At 38.5% G+C, this 23,101-nt stretch overlaps 1 protein-coding gene across 1 annotated transcript in view; it reads left to right on the forward strand.

Moving 5' to 3' along the window:
• The first annotated feature begins 1,658 nt into the window (after window positions 1-1,658).
• Window positions 1,659-23,101, forward strand: part of scara5 (scavenger receptor class A, member 5 (putative)) — a 40,651-nt gene continuing 19,208 nt past the window's right edge. Inside the window, exons 1-4 of the mRNA XM_073816386.1 lie at window positions 1,659-1,875; window positions 5,469-5,593; window positions 11,639-11,770; window positions 20,480-20,665. Coding sequence (XP_073672487.1) covers window positions 5,479-5,593; window positions 11,639-11,770; window positions 20,480-20,665 — 433 coding nt within the window. The 5' untranslated portion in view covers window positions 1,659-1,875; window positions 5,469-5,478. The remainder of the gene's footprint in view (window positions 1,876-5,468; window positions 5,594-11,638; window positions 11,771-20,479; window positions 20,666-23,101) is intronic.

Here is a 23,101-nt window from a genome sequence, read left to right on the forward strand (position 1 = left end):
TATGTTTACCATAGGCTCAATAATATCATGGTTAATTTTCCTTAGGGCCAAACATGACCCATGATAATGCAAAACATGTTTAGTTTTAAGATTTTTTAATAAAGATATATTCAAGATGTAGCTAATTTTTGTTGTTTTAATTTTAACATTACGACAATAACACATGGTCCTAATGTAGTGGCCCTCTTTTTTCTGTTGCCCTTTTTTCTATCAAATGTTTTAGTACTAATCATAAATTATATATAATTTTGAAAGCTTAGAAGCTCAAGAACCATCCTGGTGGCTGTCTCCTCCCCCTTAGCAGCAATGTCAAGTGTCATTTTACAAAATCACAACTTTTTACAATCTTGACAAAAACATGTCTTTAAAAAGGTCTCAGTATTTCTGTAATAATCTGCTGATTGTCTTCTTTAAAAAAGACCAACCTTAGATCTGTACTGTATAGGTGGTTGTAAAGGTCGAGATGTGTTTATGAAAAAAGTGACAGATACAAGAAAATTTGTTTAAAAAGTAAACACACATGAGAGACAGAGAGATTAAAAGAGATTAAAAGGCAAATTGGAAGTTCAAGAGATAGCATTTAATTATTTTACCCAGTTGATTTCAACTTTTCTTTATGTGATGATGAAAAATATTGTTGTCCAGGGTTTCAAATTTTGGTGTGGGATGGCCTGGATAAGTGTGAGATTTCCCGGCCTGAAATTTTGTCTCAGTCCGCCCCTGGTTAACGTCAAGCTAGTTAGGAGCAGTGCAAAACAACGATGTCTGCAAATCATCGTTCATGTTTATGTATCAAACCTTTTCTTGTACGGTTGCTCTTCAGCAGCAGCAGCCTCTAGTCCAGTTTGCTGCTAAGAGTGAAAAGCCAGGCCCCGTAACATTACCAAGCACCAGTCATGAGCCCAACACACTAGAATGGGCAGGTAGGACAGTGCAATACTTGTTCTATTCTTTATTTGTGTTTAAGGACTGAACAATTTTGCACAGAATATATATTCAGATATTGCAGAAAAGGACATTGTGATGTTTAAAAGAATAGTGTTAGACATTTACCCTTTAATGTTCTCATTTATGAAAAATATTTGAACTTATAAAGCAGCTGTTTACTTGAAAAAGACATGATAGTGTCATTAGAAAGTTTAATACATTTTATTTTAATCTTTATTTTATACATATAGCTTAATATACATTTGTATTTATTTGATATTTTTTCATTTCAAGGTTTGGATATTTATGAGCACTAATTCTAACAGAAAATAGATACTGATACTGTTAAACATTATATTGTGTTAACTGTTCAAATAAATCTTCACTGTGAAGCAACACTTAGGCTACTGTATTTGCACTGAATTGGAAATGACGTCATTTTAATATAGTCAGTCGTGAACTAAAGTGGGCCGGTCTAAGGCTTGAAACTCCAGGGCTGAAAAGGAGTCCCACTCCGGCCCTGGACAAGTGTGAAATGAATGCGGATAAAAGATTAAACTCTTGAACCCCACGTGGATTTACACAAACTAAGAGAGTCAAAAAGTGTTTAGTTGTGCCCGTACACTTTCACCATTATTGATTGTAAGGATTATAGTCTACCCAATCTGGCAACCCTGGGAAGCACTTTTGTGTGTTTTCCCACATGTGGGAGTCACATGAAATCGGACACTTTCTTCAGCGCGAAAGACCCTAGACGATGGATTGAGGACAGAATATATTTGCTCTGTACACAGAACACAGAGGAAAAGCGTTGCACAGATCTGGAGTCCGAATAGAGCGGCAATAAATAACGAAAAATAAAGTTTAACTCGCGGAACTTTGATTGCTCTCCAGCACTGAGCATCAGCTTCAACAAGAACTTGCGGCTTTCAGCACCACTTGACTCCGGTAATGACACTAATGGCTTTTTTCTTCTAGTGATGATGAAGCTCAGAGTTGACAGGTCAGCTGAGATTGTAGAACGTTTTGTGTGAGTTTTGTATTAATCTAGAATAGATGGAAATGTCTTTCTGCTTCGTGACCCAAAAGTGCTTGCGATAAAACAGGTTGTTTTCTGTTGTCATTGTGCATGTGTGGATGTAACAGATCAACTGCACTTCTACAGAAATGTTTGTATTTGTCTGCTATTGGAATGTCACCGCTTTCCGTCGTTGGTCTAAATTTATGAACTAAGAAGGTATTATTAGAGATGAATTATGGATCTATTAGATGTAGGTTATTATATTGTTGTTGCACCAGTGCTAGTCGTTTAAGATACACTATAGTTTTGGACGACAGTGAGTGGTGCGGAGATGGCAAGCTTTTATAACACATAGTTGTACAGTAAGTTGCACATACATGAATGCATTATATATGTGTGTGCAAAAGACAAAACAGACGTTGGTTTACCTTGGATCGTAACTGCAGGTTAACTAACAACGGCATGATAAATGTCTTCTGCTGTGCAGTGTATGGGATGAGACCTATCTACATAACCACCATTCACCGTGATTTCACCCAGAATGTTTCCTATGGCATGGCTAAGTGGGGTCCTCTGTCATCATTACTGATGAACCTGTCCTCTTTCAGGAGTCATGTGTGGATGATTACTGACTATTGTTTTATTTGGCTTTAGTTTGAAACAGAATGCTGCAACAAAAATATGCGACTTCTCATGTAAGATGCAGTCAAATGAAAAAAGACAAATATTAGAGACAGATGTGGGAACAGAGAGAAAAGGAGGTTTGCAGAGCAGTTTTTTTCATGCTCTCCATTATCCAGTAGATTTACAGTAATCTGAGTCGCATAGCAGCCACATGAGCTCACAGCGCTGTCCACACTTTGGGCCAAACTGTCAGTGTGCACTTGTATAATCAGAGAGACCAGATAGAGTGCTTTTTAATGACATTTTTAAACTGGACTCTGTTTGTTTTGTAAGAAGTAGACAGTGGTTACAATGGCCATTCAAGTAGAAGTGGATTTGGCAAACTTTTCTTTTGTTTGTGCTTTCTCCTCATAGAAACAATGGAGAATAGACTATGTTTTAATGACATTACATGTTACAACATGCACTTTATAGGACTGAATTCTTAATCGTCTTAACCTTGCAGTTTACTATAAACAGGGAATTAATAGTGAATCAACAATATGCTCTTTTGTGTATATTTCCTTGAAGGATCAGTGAGGCCATGCTCATTTAATGTCCTAACATTGGCTAAATATAAAACTAAAGCTTTTAAATAAAACTGCCCCTTTTTGGGCAATTTCTCTCAGACTAAGAACCACCCGAGTGTTCTCATAGACTTCCAAACAAACTTCTTAACTTGTGCAGCGATTGGTCGGAACAAACATGCCTCTAATAATAAGCAATCCAGTATTTTACCAGTGAAGTTTTGCTGGATGACAATTGTAATGGAGGTAGAGATGACCACAATGACAGCAATCATACACTGTTAGACACACGAGTCCGTTATTATTAGTATGTGTGCTCTCTGATGGCTTTATAAGTACATTTCAGTACGGTTGTGTGTCTGGCAAGTGTTTTATAATGGAAGCGTGTTTTTATTGCAGTTTGCTATGGACAGTGGTGTTTATATCAGCATCAACGCTCAATATGACAGAGGAACTGTTCACTGGTTATGTTGAGCTGCCTTCACATCACCACATTCAACAAATTCAGAATGTTTTTGTGTACTTATTTTCTTAATTTGTGTTTTGCTCTGTTTAATATTTCTGAATAGAGATCCATATATATTTATATAACGTCAAGGTGACTGGTATAGTGGTCTGTTGGTGTCTCCTTGTGGTCCTGCTTGGTACTGCAGCTTGACTTGTAGTTATTTATATATGTTTAGAAACCAAACCAAATGTATTTTTTTCTCACATATTTTGCAGTTGCACTGTATACATCAATTTTGTATTATTATTAAAATTAAAACATTTTTCTTGAAAAAGCTTGCAGAAAATATAGTTTTGTGAGAATCATCCTCTCACCTTCTCCTTCAGTGGTTTTTGTACATTAATACTGAAGACATCCAAACTTATATAATAAACGTATAAATTATGTTTTAGATTGCCCAAAGTAGCTACATTTCGCTTTAATGACAGTTTGGCACACATCAGATCTCATCATGAGGTAGTCACCTGGAATGGTTTTCAGTTTGCAGGTGTGCCTTGTCAAGAGTTCATTTGTTGCCTTCATAATGTGCTTTAGACCATCAGTTGTCTTGTGCAGGGGGTATTACTCTATTACTGCTACTACAACTACTGTACAAATTCATATTATAGCAAGAAACACTCAAGTAAAAGACAGTCCATCATTACTGTAAGAAATGAAGGTCAGTAAATCTGAAAAATCTAGAGAACTTAAAAAAAAATCTGGAGAATGTATCTCAAGTGCAGAGAGGAGGACCTAGAGCTACCTCTGCTGCAGAGGATACGTTTATTAGAATTATCAGCTTCAGAAACCACCCATTGACAGCCCACAGAAATGCTTTTGGTGTTCAAGTGCCAGACAAATTTCAACATCCGCTGTTCAGAGGAGACTGTGTGAGTCAGGGCTTCATGGTTGAACTGCAATTACTTCAGAAGAACAACAAGCAGAAGAGACTCGCTTGGGCCAAGAAACACAAGGAATGGACATTAGATCAGTGGAAAACTGTCTTTACGCCTGATGAGTTCAAATTGGAGATTTTTGGTCTTTGATAAACGCAGAAAAGGTGAAGAGATGGTTCTTGAATCTATGGTTTCCATTGTGAAATGTGGAGGAAGAGGTGACTGTTAGTCAAAACTGAGGGCACATTTAACCGGCATTTTGGGATGACATGCCATTCTACCTAGTGGGGCCATCATTTGTTTTCCAACAGAACAATGACCCCAAACACACATCTAGGTTATATAAGAGCTATGTGTCCAAGAAGAAGAGTGATGGAGTGCTTCATGAGATGACCTGGCCTCCACAATTACGCAGTCTGAAGCCAATTGAGATGGTTTGGGATGAGCTGGACCGGAGAGTAAACAAAGAGCAGCCAACAAGTACTCAACACCTCTGGGAACTCCTTCAGGATTGTTGGAAAACCATTCCAGGTGACGACCTCATGAGGCTGACTGAGAGAATGCCAAGAGTCTGCAAAGCTGTCATCAAAGCAGAAGCTGGCTACTTTGAAGAATTGAAAATATAAAGCATGTTCTGGGTTATTTTTAGTTTTTGTTGACTACATAATTCAATATTTGTTCTGTCATCATTTCAGTGTCGTCAGTATCATACGATGTTGAAAACAATTAAAATACAAATTTAATACAGAGGTGTGTCCAAACTCTTGACTGGTAGTGTATGTTGATGAACTGTTTGCAATGGTTTCCATTTACATTGTAGGACATTCTTAATAACAAATTATATATTATAATAGTGTAAATCTAACTAATAAAACTGTTGGTCACAGCTTGTCCTGTCCTTGAATTAATCTGCCTCTTTTTGTACCTTTTGTTTGCCATTTTGCCAGTGAGTTGTGAATGGAGAACAAGGCAATGTATCTGACCACCTCCAATGAAGATCGGGATAACAACTCATTCTACGAGGAGGGCTATGACGGAATGAATCTATCGAAACTCAACCTCTGTGAAGAAGGTAAGAATCTCATACGCATACAGCATCTATCACAGAACTCATTTTGATCAAGACAAGCCCTTTCTTTCATATTGTCCATTAAGATCTTGAAATTGCTGCCGTCACTCAAATTCTTAATAAACCTCAACCGGACCCTGAGATATTTGTTTCTTTATTTTGCTCTTTTCTTATTTCTCACCAGAGTTTGAGAAAATGTAGTTGCCCCACAGCTGCTGTCTCACTTAGAAGAAAATGCAGTCTTTTAATCAGACACTTAGACGCAGAGCTCAGGGTAATCAATGACCTCCCGTCTGAGGAATTTTGGGTCTCTTACTATTCTATTGCTTCATCTCAGCTCTTTATTTGACACTCTCTCCCACAAAGCTCCTTGGCAGTCTTGCCTGTCCTGGTACTAGACTTTCCTGGATCATTGTTTAACTCTTGGAAAAACAATACTTCATCTCCATTTTGTCAATGCGGTTGTCAGTTCCCAGTTGTCAGACGGTACTTTCTGTCTCCCTCTTCCTCCTGATGATGCTTATTACTGTTCATCTATCCTTGTACAATATTACACAGCAGGTCATTTGAGAATGTCAGAAGAAGAGAAAAGGAAAAACCTTGTTGATAATTGTAACAGAAACCTTAACAGAACCAGACGAGGCAAGCGTTGTGCACACTCCGTATCATAGATATTATACCACGCTTGGGCAATAATATCAACATTCTTCATGAGAGGAGAAGAGAAGAATTTTTCCCTAACCCTGGGTTCCAAACCTGCTTTTATTCCTGGGTAAAGCCAGAGAAGGGGGTTAGCACCGTGTCTTACCCAATGTTATGAAACTCTGTTTAGCAGCGCTCTTCACCGGTAACTCCGCATTGCGGTGCCAAACATGTCAAGTGTGAAACAATGCAGCGTTGGAATTTTACGGCTGGATGCTTAGCAACAGACGTTCAGTCAGAAATTAAAAAGAAACGTGCCTCATATCACATGCTTATATATAGTTATTTTATATATAGAAAATGACACTAAAATAGCATCCTCTTTTCTTTTTCTATTCTATGTACTTGTTTTCTTTTTATGTATTATTTAAAATAAAAAAAACTTGCTACGTGTACTGCGTTAGGCTGCGTTGGGACTTGTCACAGCATTTATTTTTGCTGTTTTGTTAGTATGTTTGCTTCTGCTGTCCTCTTTCTTGAGATAAAAGTGTCTGCTAAATGATTAAATGTAAGTGTAAATATCTAAAACAGAGTTAGTTATTTAGACCGCACACACACAGCGTTATGCAGTCATGGTTGTTTCCGCTGCAGATGTACAAATAAGAGCATTAACCCAGGGTTTAGTAATGTACAGTTCAAACATCAGCATATGAATACCCAGGACTAATTCCTGACCCAGGTAAAGAATGACAAGTGTGAAACTTGAAATAACATAATATAACATGGGGTTTCGAATGAGCCAGGGTTAATGATTTCAAGTGTAAAAAGAGAGAGTTTAAGAGTGAGAACTGAGTGAACTGTTTGTGCAGCTCTTATATAAACTGTATAGAAACTGTAGGTTTAACTTAATTGTAAGTTTAAGTTCATTGTTAGCATCATACAGGGATCCCACAATGCATACAAATATTTAGTGAAATTTCCAAAAATGGATAGTTGAAGAATACTTTTTTCAAATCAAATTTGGGAACTTCAATAACATCATTCCTGAGTGTGATGCGATGGTTATAACGTCAAAGGGGAACAGAATTGGCAAAGGATCTCGAAACACCTGCAGCGTCACTGCATGAAGTGCGCATGGATTGCTTTTACGCTATAGTATGTTCTTTTTGAAATTTAAAACTTAGATGTACTATCATTAAAGGATGGGCAATACTACTTATTTTATTTTCAATCTGATGTTGAAAGCCTATTATCACAGAGATCAATACCAGTATCTCTAAACCAGAGATGTTTAACCCTCCTCCTGGAGACACAGTGTCCTGTCTTCAACCTTAATCAAACACATCTGAACCAGCCAGTCAAGGTCTTCAGAATCGCTTGAATATATCAGTAAGGTTTGTTGAATTTGATTTGATGTGATTTTATTTGCCATTTAAACTTTTGCAAAACGTATTAACTTTTATTTTTGGCTTATTTCCATTGTGATTCTGAATGTTATTAAAAAGCATGTACAGAAGACAAGAGGCAATATCTACTCAATTCTAATTCTAATATGTGACCCAAAACCAGTCATAAGGTTAAATTTTAAAAAAATGAGATGTATACATCACATGAAAGATCAATAAATAAGCTTTCTATTGATGTATGGTTTGTTAGGATTGGACAATATTTGGCCGAGATGCATCTGTTTGAAAATCTGGAATCTAAGGGTGCAAAAAAATCAAAATACTGAGAAAATCACCTTTAAAGTTGTCCAAATTAAGTGCTTAACAATGCATATTACTAATAAAAAATAACATTTTGATATTTATAGTAGGAATTTTACAAATGATCTTTACTTAATTTCCTAATGATTTTTGGCATAAAAGAAAAATCAATAATTTTGACCCATACAGTGTATTTTTGGCTATTGCTACAAATATACCCCAGCGACTAAAGACTGGTTTTGTGGTCCTGGGTCACATATAATCTGACACTTCAGTCTAGTTTGGATCAGGTTCAGTGTCAGTCCTGACATCCATGCTCTGTGCACTTCTGTCTGCCTTGTGTCTTGTTTTTTTGGGCGCATGGTGGATGAGGGTCTGTCTGCCATGTGTTCTTCTATTGGAACATACGACATTTGGTGGTGTTAGTTTGGTATGTGTTCTTCTGTCTTGTCTTATGTGTAAGCGCATGGCTTCTGTCGTGTTTATTTGCCATATGCCATATTTCTGTTTTGTCCCTATGGGCCTGTTTACACCTGGTCACTTCATGTGTTTTCTCTGATCGGATAGTCATTAGATCGTGAAAAGACCAGGTGTAAATTTTCCTCCAAACGCTTTTGAGATGGATTTAAATCCGATCACTCGAACCACTTCAGTCAGATATGACAGCACTATGCCACACGCAGTAGTAAGACTAACTTATCTTTCCAGTCCCTGTCTTCGATCTTGAAATTAGCTGATGATAAATAAAATGCAGCGCATATCTGTTGCTTTCATTGATGTGAACAAATTGACTGAAGATCAGATTTATATCTGTTTTGCGGAGACACATTTATATGGCCAAGTGTAAACGGAACCATTTTAACAAATCAGATAATATCAGAGAAAACCGTGTGTAAACAGGCCCTATGTGGCATGCATTCTTCTGTCACTCTTTTGTATCTTGGCTCCACCTCTATTAAACTCATTTGCCCCAGCTGTACTCCCTTGTTACCCTCTCTCTTTTTTTCCCTGTTTAGTCCTCATGTGCTCTCTGTCCATTCTTTGTGTGTTTGTCCCTGTTGGTCAGTCCATACTGATAAATACTGAACTGAACTGAACAGTACCACCAGTTTCAGCCCATGTGATCCCCTATCCGTTGTCCTGGACTGTTTTATTTTTTTACCTTCAGTAAAAGACTCTAACACAGCCTATCTAACACTGACAACATTCTATATTTCTATTCATTACAATTTTACATTTAAATTTTTCACATTCGTTAGGGTCTTAACTTTCTTTGGCTATGGTTATCATGCTGTCAATCACTGCATTTTCAGGAATGAGTTCTGGTCTGTACACATGCAAAAAATAATTTAGGGGATTCACTATTAACACATTTCACACACAATTTAATGCTAAAAAAATAAAATAATTGGTTTAACATATCTACAGCATCAGCATTGAAAGGATCTGCCCATCCATAGTTTTGTTGTATGGACACAGACTTCTTCAAATATCTCCTTCTGTTTTCCAAAGGAAAAGTTTGGAGAAACATGAGAGTGATAGAATATTTAGAACCAAGGTTCTCTCTCCAATTGTAATTCATATACATACATATATACATATATGGCTCAATAGGAATCTTAACTATATTCATCTAAAGGGTCAGATTTTAAAATACATGTGTATATTGCACATTATAAATAGACATTTAAGAAGAGAAAACTTTAACTTCCCTGTAAGGGAAAAAGTTAAAGGGGTCATGACATGGCAATTATTTTAATATGTTCCTTGAGGTTTACGTATAATCTTAATAAAGTTTTTGCGCTTTCGCACCGTGGGGCCGCGGGGCACATAGACCGGACCGCAAGGGCACTTTATCGTCAGACTAAGTGTTGAGCACTAGCTAGAGATACTTATGGGACTCTTGCTTTAAAAATGCCTGCCTTCAGTCTACATATAAGTTCTCCCACATGCTGTGTGTGAGTCAGAGTATTCTTGTGCATCAGTTCTCTTAAATGCATTTTGATGAAATGCCTGCAACAAGAGAAAGTTGTACATAATCCTGTGTGATCTTTTCCCTTCAATATGTTTACAGCAGTGCAGGACGCTCACTTACCTTTCCTTGTGTGACCTATACGCTTCTGCTGATGGTAAATGAAGGATTGCTCTCACAGCAGAGCTTAAGTGTATATTAGTGAATAGAAGAATAGTTCAGAATTCAGGCTTCAGAAAGTGTAGACAAAACTGAGCCAGTCAAAGAAAATGCTACAACACATACACAGAACTCTTTTGAAAGCAGTTAAGAAAAGATTCAATGACACTGAATAACAAATTTGTTAAAAACTGGCTAATAATAATCAACACCAACAATAGACTGTTCAAAAAGAGTCTGAGCATTTAAATACATACTTGCATACATACTTACGATTATTAAAATAATATAAGCATTTCTAATAATGACAAAAAAAATGAAGACTGTCTAGATAATATTGTAATCAGTGACGTCATTTGGTATAATCAGAAAGGTACCAGGATCAAGATTTCCGCAACATACTGTACATACATCAAACATCAAGTGAGAGAAATGCTTCAGAATTTGTTACAAACAGAGACGAGAGAACAGAGGCCAGAAACAGGACAAAAGCATTTTAGCCTAAAGGCCTTGATATATTCACAGCAAAGATCTAATCTCCATTCATTCTCGTTTACGGGTAAAAAGAAGCTTGAAATATCTTTGCAACTGATTACTGTTTAGCTGAATATGTAAATCTGTGCTGCACACTTATATATCAATAACAAAATATACACGCAACAAGCATGATAGTGAGTTTAGCTATAAAGCAGTTCCCCAGTGTTTATGTTCGAAGTCACGGGCGTCTGACCTCGATGAGTTGAGAGAGCATTTCCACGTCAAAAAGGGAGAGGCTCCAGAAAGCAAACTCTCAAAACAAACTCCAAATTAATTTTGTTTTGTTCTGATTTTGTTTAAAATGACATCACACCAGTTTCAATTCTAGTTTAAGTGCATTGGGGCCTTAGTGTTTCAGCCTAACAAAATATGAAAAAAAAATTGGGTTCTGAATGTACTACAGATCTATGACCTTTTTTCTATTCTTTCTTTCCTTCTTCTTCTAACATTTATTATAGGCTAATATATCCTTGTACATCAGTCCCGGTCTTGCAGCTTGTTCCTGAACTTCGTCCATTGACAATCCAAACTCTACTGCAATATGTGTAATAGACTACAATACGTAGTTTAAAATACACTTGATGTCCAGTAATATTAGCCAATTGCTGACACTACCAGAATAGGGAATAATAACACTTCTCTGTAGAGTTGCTTTATAGATTAATGGACAAATTTACATCATAACTGATCATTGTTATTGAACTGAACTGAAGCAACATTTAACGGACTGAAGCTGAATAGCAACACTGTATACTTCACTTGAGCTGCGTATCAGGACCTTTACACAGTTGAACTGAATCAACATTGAAGTGAGCTGAGTAATGACAGTTGTTAGAGCTGCTTTGAAGCAATATGTTTTGTATAAAGTGCTATTTAAATATAGGCAACTTGACTTTCTTTTTCCTCCCTTTTGCCCGTCTCTTCAATCTTCTCGAATGTCTCTCTAAACTGGATTTACCTCCCTAATTCCTGAGTTAAAATCTATGTGTTTTCTTTCTAGTCTCCCTGTTGATCAGTTTTTGTCTTTCACAGTAGGTTCAGCAAAGGGCAGGAGAAAGACTAATAACTGCTGTGGTCAATTGGATTCCTTCACTGCAATCAAATATGCCATTGTGTCCCTTTATATTCTGGTGCTGCTCACCATAGTTGGCCTCTGCATAGCAGGTAGGCATCTTTTATTTTTCTCTCTCTTTGTCATTGTCTTTTTTTGGAATCTTGCACGTCTAATGGACCAAATGCTTTTACTGACATTGATCCTATTTATTTAACATATTTTGTGGTAATGTCATTTTATACTTTATTTAAATCAGTATTTATTGTAATCAGACTGACTGGATCTTTCTTAAATTTAAATAAACAAAAATACAAGATTTAGGTTTATTTGGCAGGGGAAGACAAAATGCTCTGTGTATTTTAGGCTATAGAATGAAAAGGATTAGTGAATGGAAGGTGTTTTTGAAGTGCATGGATTGTAATGATCCACTTCTAATGTTAGTCAAGATGCTAGTCATCTTAATTACTGTTGTTTGTTTCTGTACATTTAAGTTGCACTCTGTTGTTGTTATTATCACATGTGGAATAGTGTTTGAGAGTCAGCAAACATACGTGTAACAGTAACAGCACTTGTGCATGAGTTGCAAGAAAAAGATTAAATATAAATACAAACAATGAAGACAGAGGTATTACAAAAACAAAAAAGAGCATTGAGATATATACAATAGTACAATATTTCACTGAACAATGAAAACAATAGTTTGTGGAAATAACAATATAGTGCTGAATAACACTCTATATAGTGTACGATACACCATAGAATAAATATATATATTGTGATTTATATCAAAATAATAAATATGAATAGAATAATAGAACAACAATATGTACTGTAAACACACATATGAAGACTCACTCCTACACATTGAATTTGAAATTGGTTCCCAACAATTAGCCAATATAAAAAAAATCTCCTTGTTTTACAAACTGGGACTGTTATCACCAGATAATTTCTCAAGCAAATTTCACTCAGTTGCCCAGCCCTTTTTACCTGGAAAAACACTCAACAACCTGCTCATGTTAACCTTAACTAGTGAATGGTGAATTTGAATGGTGAATGGTAACTAGTGAATGGTGAACTTCACACTAGTGAATGTATGAAGTGGGCCTACAGACCAAAATATGCCCAACAAAATAATGGCCACGGATGAATTGATTTAAATATCCTGGTCAGAATCAAGGTTATTTTTGTGGTAGAAATAAAACAATGCCACATTTGCACATAACATAGAGAGGCAAAGCTCGCAAGATTGAATGTTTTAAAGACTTCAGCATGTCATGATGGATTTCATCAGACTAATTTTGTGTTGTGTTTGTATCAAAAGTATCAAATATTTCTAGTTAAGGTTAACATGAGCAGGTTGTTGAGTGTTTTTCCAGGTAAAAAGGGCTGGGCAACTCAGTGAAATTTGCTTGAGAAATTATCTGGTGATAACAGTCCCAGATGTTTTTTATATTGGCTAATTGTTGGGAACCAATTTCAAATTCAATGTGTAGGAGTGAGTCTTCATATGTGTGTTTTACAGCTGTTTTAATGGAATGATTCATTTCAGTGTTGCCAAGTCTGTGGTTTTCCCACTACTTTAACACTGTTGGCGTGGGTGGTTTTTCATGTCCGCGGGTTGAAACGACAATAACGTTATCTTTAGAGGGGGAACCCCTCCAAAAAAAAATGCCATTGGGCTAGTTTTGAGTAGCAATTGGTCGGGATTTGTTGTGAAAACCTGTCAACCCTATGTTTTCCTATTTCCTATGTCATATTCCATACAACAGCATCATGACTTTTCATTTGCCTCTGCAGACTGTAAACTCACTGAGAATGTATATTTTGTTATGAGTGTAATACCACTAAATTTGAACAGGTAGCAAAATTTGACAACGACAGAAGCTACTAAACATAGACACTGTGGCTTTTCAAGTTTGACAGTGTCTCAACATTAGGATCTCAATTGCATTCGTCTGATGTCAGTCACCTTGGGTTTAACACATTGGATTTAATAGATTAAACGATTTAGAACAATCTGATGGACCTATGCCTGCGTTTGAGAGATCCGATTTCAGTTTCTCAAATGTAAGATGTCGTTCATTGCCCAGTTAATATTTTCAAACTTTTTTGTTGCTACTCACAAGAAGATTGTAGATCTCTACAAAATCATGGATCTATGGCCAAAAAACATTTTTATCTCGTACCACTGGTGATGAAAGTATTTGGGATTTCAAAAAAACTTTACCTTTTTTTTTACCTTGACATTTAAAAGAAATGGCGTGACCAATATTGTTGCTTTACTAATCAAAGTTCTGCAAGAACCTTGCATTGTCAATAATCTCATAAAATTATTTTTTACCCCTAGCTGGTCAATGTAATAGCCCTCACTATGCCAAATCTAGCCCAGTTTTAAATGACAGATGACTCAAGCTCTTACATCTGTCAATCAACTTCTTTTCCTTCATTAAGATATACTAGGCTTGACTGGTTCCTATTAAAGCAGATTCAGAATGTTAGTTTAACAAAGAATACAAAGAACTGCCATGAGACCAGTATGTACAATAATTGAAATGAATCACAATCATATTATAATTAACAACATTTGAAGCAGTCTCTGTAGTGATCACTGAATATGCAGCACCTGTGCCCACTATGCAGATCCTTCTGTGTAGATCACCAGTCAGCTGAACTTGTTCACCAGAACACAGGTCTTTAGTCGCCACTATCACTGCCTCAATTGTAATCATATAAGCATTGCACTTCTAATCTCAAGCTGCAGAATACATGAACATGACGTTTTATTGTCAACTTGCTGAGAGTGGTTAATCACTACAACCTAGAAACTCAGAATAGCATAGAATTCAACTATAATCACTGCCCTCAAAAAACAATAGAAACCATCTTTTGTGATCACCAGTTTCCTTCAGTTACTTACTTAACAGAAGCATTTGAAAGGATGTGAAACGTATGGAGTCTGTCCTACCTTAAGTCCTTTTAGCCCGTGAAAGAATGGCCCTTTGGGGATTTGCCAGTCTGGGCAGATGAAGACAATTTCCTCCTCTATTTTATTCTTCTAGTCTCCCTATTCTCCTAGGCCCCATCCACCCACGAAGGGAGATTCCAGGAGTTCAAACGTGATTCTCTCTCCCCAAGGCTCCTCCACTGCCCTGTACTCACATTGCTTGTGTCATCTGCCCTCCAAAGGCAAAGCGCAGTAACTACACATTTGGTCAAAATTGAGTTAAGGCTTAAAATGGACTTTGTGACAACTGTTTTGTCTCGTGGCAAAGTCTCCTGGTTCAGTTTTGTCCTGTTTCAGAGAAATGAGAGTGTTTGAATAGCTGTCAAAAAACTTAATTTTTCTCAGTTTCAGTGTTCGCGTAGTTACTGCACTTTGCCTTTGGAGGGCAGTCATTATGATGCAACTTTTTGTTTTGAAGAAAACGGGAAGAAAAATGCTTTCACTAATAGACTCTTGTTCTGCATGCTTATCAATACAGTGAGAACCAGACCTATTCTGAACCTAAATATACTGAAATGAATTGAAAAGTGTATCGTAATCATATTATTGTCGTAATGATGACGGCGCACACAAAAGCAGTAGCTGTTCCATGCTCCGGTGTGGTTAGCAGTTACACTGTACGCTTACAAACAATTTATTCAGAAATGTACATAATTCCCAATGAACAGACGGGAGTGATTAGTTGTTTAAAGGAAGACAGAAGCTGAATTTGCTTGCTCTTTCTTATTGCTCTGTTCCCTGACCCTGCCGTTGGAGCACAGGCAAAATTTAATCAAGCCCACAGCAGGACACCAAAGCCAGGTTTCAGCACTAATGTGGGCTGACCCCCAGTGAACTCAGGAGACCATAGAGATATTGAGGTATTTCCTTTGAAAGTGCAGGTTGTTTTATAATCTTTGTTCGCTAAAGTTCTGCACAACTGATGTATGACATGCATCTTAGCATCCATTTCCATAGTAACTCCTGCATTCAGAGCTCTGTTTCTGTGTTTACCGTCGGCAAGTGGGGAGTTTTTACCTCAATGTCCGATGATCTAACTCCAAACCACAGTTCTGGAACTGCAAATGAGCAACGCTTGGTTAAATCAACTCAGAGGACATACTTTCTGGAATATCCAAGTTTGCTAAAGTATTACTCGACTGTTATGCATCTCTAAGCTGTGTATTGATTGCCTTCACTGCATTTGAGCTGTGAGTTGCTTAAATATTAGATTCAGAATTAGATTCAGTCAGATTTACTGAAAAGAGAGTGTTTGCGTGTTTGTCACTGGCTGTGCACTGAAGTATTTAATGTTGTTTGTTGATAAAGATATCTAAAACTAATTGTTATTTCTTAGGGTTAAATTGACTTGACATTAACAGTGTCTCTAAACAAAATCTGTTGTGACCTTAAAATGGGTGACTGTTTAGTTTTGGATGTGGATCAACAACCAAACCTAAAAGACATCAGAGAAAACATAAAAATAAAGTCTTTCAACACTAATGTCCATGAGTAAACAAGTCTGTTCCTCTAAACAGTCTTTGGTGTGGTTTGTCTAAACAATTAGGCAGAATAATTGCAAAATGTATTCTCAGAGAGTAAGATTAAAAGTAATATAAAGGTCTGTTGTGGCCTTTTAGTTTCTTATAAATCCCCAGTGTGGTTGTAGAAAGTAAAGTACAATGATACTGATGCTGCTATCAGCCACTAGCTACTATTAGAGGCAAACAGTAGCTCAGATCATGATATATATATATATATATATATATATATATACACATTGTCGCTCAAAAGTTTGTGACTTGTAATGCTCATCAAGGCTGCATTTATTTGATCAAAAATAAAGAAAAAAAAAACAGTAATATTGCTAAATGTTATTACAATATAAAATAATGTTTTTTTTATTTTAATATACTTTAAAATATAATTTATTTGCAAAGCTAAATTTTCATCAGCTGTTACTCCAGTCTTCAGTGTCACATGATCCTTCAGAAATCTTTCTAATATACTGATTTATTATTAGAATGATCAATATTGGAAGCAGTTGTGAACCCGTGATTCTTTTTTTTCAGGATTCTTTGATGAATAACAAGTTGAAAAGAACAGCATTTATTCAAAATATAAATCTTTTCTAACAATGTAAATCTATGCTATCACTTTTATCAATTTAACACATCCTTGCTGAATAAAAGTATTAATTTCTTTCAAAAGAGAAATAATAATAATTTACTGATCCCAAACTTTTGAACAGTAGTGTATATTGTTAGAAAAAACCTTTCTATTTCAAATAAATGCAGTTTTTGTTAAACCTGTGCGTTACACAGAGTTGGTTAGCTAAATAAAACAGACAGCATGCCAAAGAAATATTGTGTTTTTGCTATTTTGTGTTTTTGCTACCTTGTCGCTGTCATTCTGTTGCACTGTGGAGCTTCTGGCACTAAAACAAATTCCTCCATTCTGACTGATTAGGCGCTATAGGGAAATAGTAAGAAGATTAACAACGTGCAGTAAACGGTAAAACTGTTTGCACTACAAACCAGTGTGTTCATAATTAGGATAATGCATTAAAATATTATGGTTAGACACACCTACAGTATTTGCAATATCAAGGAGTAAAACAAGCTGTTTTGTACAACTAAAAATAGCTGGAGGCAGATTAGATTAGAACCAATATTGATAAGATTTACAAATGGCCATTAATTAATTTATTTTTCACACCTAAACATATTACATATTTCTTTGCATTTAATTGCACCCAGGGCTGGTTCTAGTGCTAGAAGGAATTAAACGAAGGCACCTCTGTTGAAGCTGGAGCATTCTGGCAAAACATATTTTCTAAATATGTCTCTTATTTATTTGTGTGTTTGAACTCTGGAGAGCTTCAAAGGTTTTTGTTATCAATGTGTTTTTGTAGCATTGATCAGTGAAGCCAATCACCAACATTTTCTGTTTTTAAAGTAGATTCCAATCACTGCTCAAAACCCCACAGTTTTGTTCAGTAACTGCACACTTGGGAATCTCTCATAACAAGCAATATGTAACATGATGTAAATAAGAGCTTTATTGTGCAGCTACATTGATTATATTGGAGCTTTGTGAGATCGTGATAAACTGATATGGGTGACATTTTTAGTTGATTATAAGGGGAGCACTCTTTGTGCACTTTCTTGGCTATAATCCATTCAGAATTTGAATAAGTTTAGTTTTTCATAGTGCTTAGACGACCAGTGACCACTTACACGCTGCAAAGTTTCTGAAGTGTCATCCGCATAAAAAGCTTGCGATGATTTGTGATTTGATTCTGGAAATCTGGAGAAGTAGAAAAAATAAGAATTTGGTATATTCCTATATATATTTACCCCATATTAAAGCCTTGTGTGTAGGGCTCTAACACAATTCTAACATATTAATGTCTTTTTCTGCATGACCATATTTCAGATTCCTTAATCCACCCCATACCTAAACTTAATAATTACCTTGCTAACTATTAATAAGCAGCAAATTAAGAGTTTACTGAGGCAAAAGTCTTTGTTACTAGTTAGTTAATAGTGAAAGTTGGTTCTTAAAGGAACTGTATGTAAGAAATTTATTTCAGTTAATCATAAAATGGCCCTGACATGTCACTAGACATTAAGAAATCATGTTCATTTCAAATACTTATATCACTGACAACAGTGGTCCGGCCAGGATATTGTCATTTAAAAATGAAAGTTGCAGCCCACGACTGATGTTATTGTTGTCATGTTGTGTTTTGGTCTGAGGCTCCACCCTCCAGCAATCCACCAATCACGAAGTCAGTAGAGTTTCGTCATCCGGGTTGCCAGCTCTGCTCTAGTTACAGCTGCAGCTACGAACGTGCACAAATTCCTAGTATGGGTCACCATACTTGGCCTCACTTCACCTCCTTTCCTTTCCTCAGTCGTGGTTTTGAAGGTAGAAGAGAGCGCTGATCATCATTCTCTCGCCCCACCAAAAATCCCTGCCAGACCTGAGACTCGAATCTGCAACCTTCGGGTTACAAGTCCAACTCTCTAACCATTAGACCACGCCAAAATACAAGGTTTACAGTGTATGCAGAGATGCTCTAATAGCAGTCAGAAATGTTGGCTTGCAGTCCTTTATAGTGATTCTTATGATGACCTTCTGATGAAAATCAACAATTGATGGCATAAGAGATGTTTTACACTGGCTTGTCTATATGATATGCAACATAAATATCTTTCACAAAATATGATCTAAAAGTTTGCTCTGATGAATCTACACAGTCTAGAAATGTACTTTTTCACCCAGTAACGACAGACTCCAGATACTCACTATTTCTTGTTTTTCTTTTTCCAGGCAAAACGTTAGTTCCGTGGCCTGCTTCGGTTGGTGCGTTTCTATTTTAGCCTTGCGTCACTCAGGTTTAGTAAGGTGCCAACATGGACCAGTTGCATGACAACGTGTCCTCATCCTTAAAAAAGGATATTAATTTTATAATATAATACAAATGTTTCATTTTGCTGTTTTGGGTTGTCGCTTATGAAAGTGCCTGAAGTATAATATGATTCATGAAGCAAAAACCCTGCATTGAAACACCACCCTGCAGTATTATTCAGTGTTTTTGTATTTTGTGCTGGGCAGCACATGCGCACATACATCAGCTGAATGAGTCACTCGCAGCACAAGCCATGACTTCATTCATCTGTTTGCTTGAAATTTAATATGAGCAAAATGGGAGGGAGAAAGATCTAGAAGTGAAGAAAAACAGAGGTGGAGGAGAATTAAATGCTCTTTTGAAATGCAGAGTTTTAGAAGGAATGACTCACACCGTTTCAGTTTCTCCCCCACATACTGAACATATAGCAAGCAGCAGTGAAGGCATCTCCTGTAGTGATTGAACTAAGCAGATTCTCTGACACTACACCAGTTACTATGATGCAGAGCTGCTTCTGCCACAGCTGTCAGTCCATGTGACCCTCAAGGGCCAAACAAATCTAGCAATTTAGCAGAGAGTTATAAGAGCAAATATGTTTTGCCATTTAAGAACTCTTAAATATATGAGTAAAATCTAACACTACTATTCAGGTAAAAATAAAATAGAAATTAAATTAAATAATCAAATGTAAAATAAAACCCACTGCATCTTCACTGTATGAATTAAACACAGATTAATCCTTTATTAAAGCTACAGTTGTTCACCGAAGGCATAACAGACTGTGTTTAACTGATTGCTCACCCAGACCTCTGTCTTTCCTACTCGCCAGTTAAAGTTAGAAGAAAACAATGTGTTGGAAATTCATCAGTCCTGATAATTCTTCAGTGTAAGCAAGACATCATGGCCAAAATCTTACATTTTGCACTTGATTTTAGTAAAAAAAAAAAAAAATACAGCACTCTTCAGTTAGATGTACTCTATATATTACACAGAGAAATATTTTTGTGCATAAACTGGCTCATAGCATAAGGAATATATTTTTCATTGATTTTTGAGCTTGATGTTGCGATTGCAGAACTCAAAACTAATAAAGACACTTCTTCAAGCAGGAACTGAAGATTTCAAATGTTATAAATGAGGTTTTTCTCTGATTTAACAGTGCATTTTAGTTTTGTGACCAATGTGATACTGGCTTTTCAGCCTGTTGTTGTCAATTGATATAAGATAAGATAATGTATACCGTCTAGCAAATCTGCTAATGTACCTAGATCTAGATTTCAGTACCTGCTTACTTTAAGATTTAAATCCTTCAATCCTTAACATTTAAGATATATCAACTTTGCACAAAGTTTCTCATGATCAAGCTTGGATCAAGCATGAGGGTCATTATGAAATAACTCTTTTTTTCTTTTCCAGTATCAAAATCTCATGCATCCTCAATGAGGGAGGAAGCACTGCTGGAGAATGTGACTCGTCTGGGAGAGCACTCTGAGACCTTGCAGAGATCTCTTAGCCAACTGCCCTCCCAAAGCGACCTTCTGGAGAACATCTGGAAGCTAGAGAGCCTCTTCCATAATCATAGCGAACAGCTGCGGCTCTTAGGTAAGCACCACAATTCACAGCAGAAGAGTCTAGAAGGTTATTTATACTCGCTTGATAGTCAGACATCTTTTTAATGAGGCAGTTAACACCTACTCATTTATTTTGCATTGTGTAGAGCAAGTGAACACATTTTTGTTTCTCTTCTTTTGACAGTATGAGAAAACATTTTTGTTTATAATATTTTGTTTTTGGGGAAAAAAGGGCATTCTGAGAAACAACTTTAAAGACTATAAGGGGCTAAGTGTTAAAAATAGCTTACAAGCTTGCTAAAAAAATATTAACTCCAGTGTTTGAAGAATACTTTCCTCCGGCGGCATGCTGCCATTCCATTTTCACTGAAAAGATGTAGTATACAATGTATTTTGAAATGGTTAATATATCATGCATAAATAATTAGCACCTATGTACAATTTTGATAGGTGTCAGGGTTTGTCGTGCAGGACTAACGAGACGGGATACGAAATAACAGAAAACGATATTTAATATAAATCTTCAGGTTGACAAGCAGGAACAGTTAGGAACATCCACACACGAAGAAACATCAAAACAATATAAAGACCGACAGGGAACTCAAGACAGAGACAGACTTATAAAGGGAAACTCATAATTACTGACAGGTGAAACAGATAATAGATGAAACAGGTGATGGGGATGACCGGATGATGAGGGTGAAACCAATGAAGACAGAATGACAGGGGAAGACAATGGGAGAAACCATGTGAATAAACAGACAGGACTGTGACATTACGCCCCCTCCGAAAAGGCGCGTCCTCGAGTCCATATGGGAGGAGGCTTTGGCGGAGGACGGCACCCCTGGAGGGGGACAACAAACAAAGTCAACAGAGTCCAAGGGGGCGACGAAAGTGGGAGGAGCCAGGGAGGAAACAGGAGGGACCCGGAGCAGGAGGCACAGAGCAAGACCTAGGCCACAGCAATGAAGACCCACTGTGGAGCCGACGGAGGGAGGAGCCATGGTGGAGGACGGGCTGACGACTCCAGGGGTCCGACCGACAGAGGCAGAGCAGGTGGAGGAGGAGCCCGAGGCAGAGACAGAGAGCCGAAGATCCTGGGCGACACCGAGGATCCGGAGGGCCAAGGCGGAGCCAGAGGCTCTGGCGACCAAGGCGGAGGCGGAGATCCGGAGGGCCGCGGTGGAGCCGGAGCGACAGAGGACTGAGGTGGAGCCGGGGGGAGGGAGGAGCCCAACGGAGCCGATGGGACGGAGCGACGAGGCGTAGCCAGAGGAGTAGAGTCCGTAGGCGATGGCGGGACGACAACCGACCAAGGCGGAGCCGGAGGGACGAGGAAGCCCGGTGGAGCTGGTGGGCCGACGGGCGACGCTGAAGATGAGGGAGCTGAGAGCCGTGGTGGAGCCGCAGGGTCGGAGGGCCGAGGCGGAGTTCTGGACTCTGAGGCTGGAGGTGGAGATGAGGGATCCTCCAGCCGAGACGCCGATGGAAGCTGGCAGACCTGCGGCGAGCCCACTGCACAGATGGAGGACTGAGGGTGAGTAAGGGGACTGACAGAAGACAGCGGGGTTTCTGGAAGGCTGGATGGAACCAGCGGAGATTCTGGAAGGCTGGGTGGAACCAGCGGAGATTCAAGACGGCTGGACGGAACCAGCGGAGATTCAAGACGGCTGGACGGAACCAGCGGAGATTCAGGACGGCTGGACGGAACCAGCGGAGATTCAGGACGGCTGGACGGAACCAGCGGAGATTCAGGACGGCTGGACGGAACCAGCGGAGATTCAGGACGGCTGGACGGAACCAGCGGAGATTCAGGACGGCTGGACGGAACCAGCGGAGATTCAAGACGGCTGGACGGAACCAGCGGAGATTCAGGATGCCTGGACGGAACCAGCGGAGATTCAAGACGGCTGGACGGAACCAGCGGAGATTCAGGATGCCTGGACGGAACCAGCGGAGATTCAGGACGGCTGGACGGAACCAGCGGAGATTCAAGACGGCTGGACGGAACCAGCGGAGATTCAGGATGCCTGGACGGAACCAGCGGAGATTCAAGACGGCTGGACGGAACCAGCGGAGACTCAGGATGGCTGGACGGAACCAGCGGAGATTCAGGACGGCTGGACGGAACCAGCGGAGATTCAGGACGGCTGGACGGAACCAGCGGAGACTCAGGATGGCTGGACGGAACCAGCGGAGATTCAGGATGGCTGGACGGAACCAGCGGAGATTCAGGATGGCTGGACGGAACCAGCGGAGATTCAGGATGGCTGGACGGAACCAGCGGAGACTCAGGATGGCTGGACGGAACCAGCGGAGATTCAGGATGGCTGGACGGAACCAGCGGAGATTCAGGACGGCTGGACGGAACCAGCGGAGACTCAGGATGGCTGGACGGAACCAGCAGAGATTCAGGACGGCTGGACGGAACCAGCGGAGACTCAGGATGGCTGGACGGAACCAGCGG

Source organism: Garra rufa, chromosome 13 (genome assembly GCF_049309525.1).
Source record: "Garra rufa chromosome 13, GarRuf1.0, whole genome shotgun sequence".
NCBI classification, from domain to species: domain Eukaryota; kingdom Metazoa; phylum Chordata; class Actinopteri; order Cypriniformes; family Cyprinidae; genus Garra; species Garra rufa.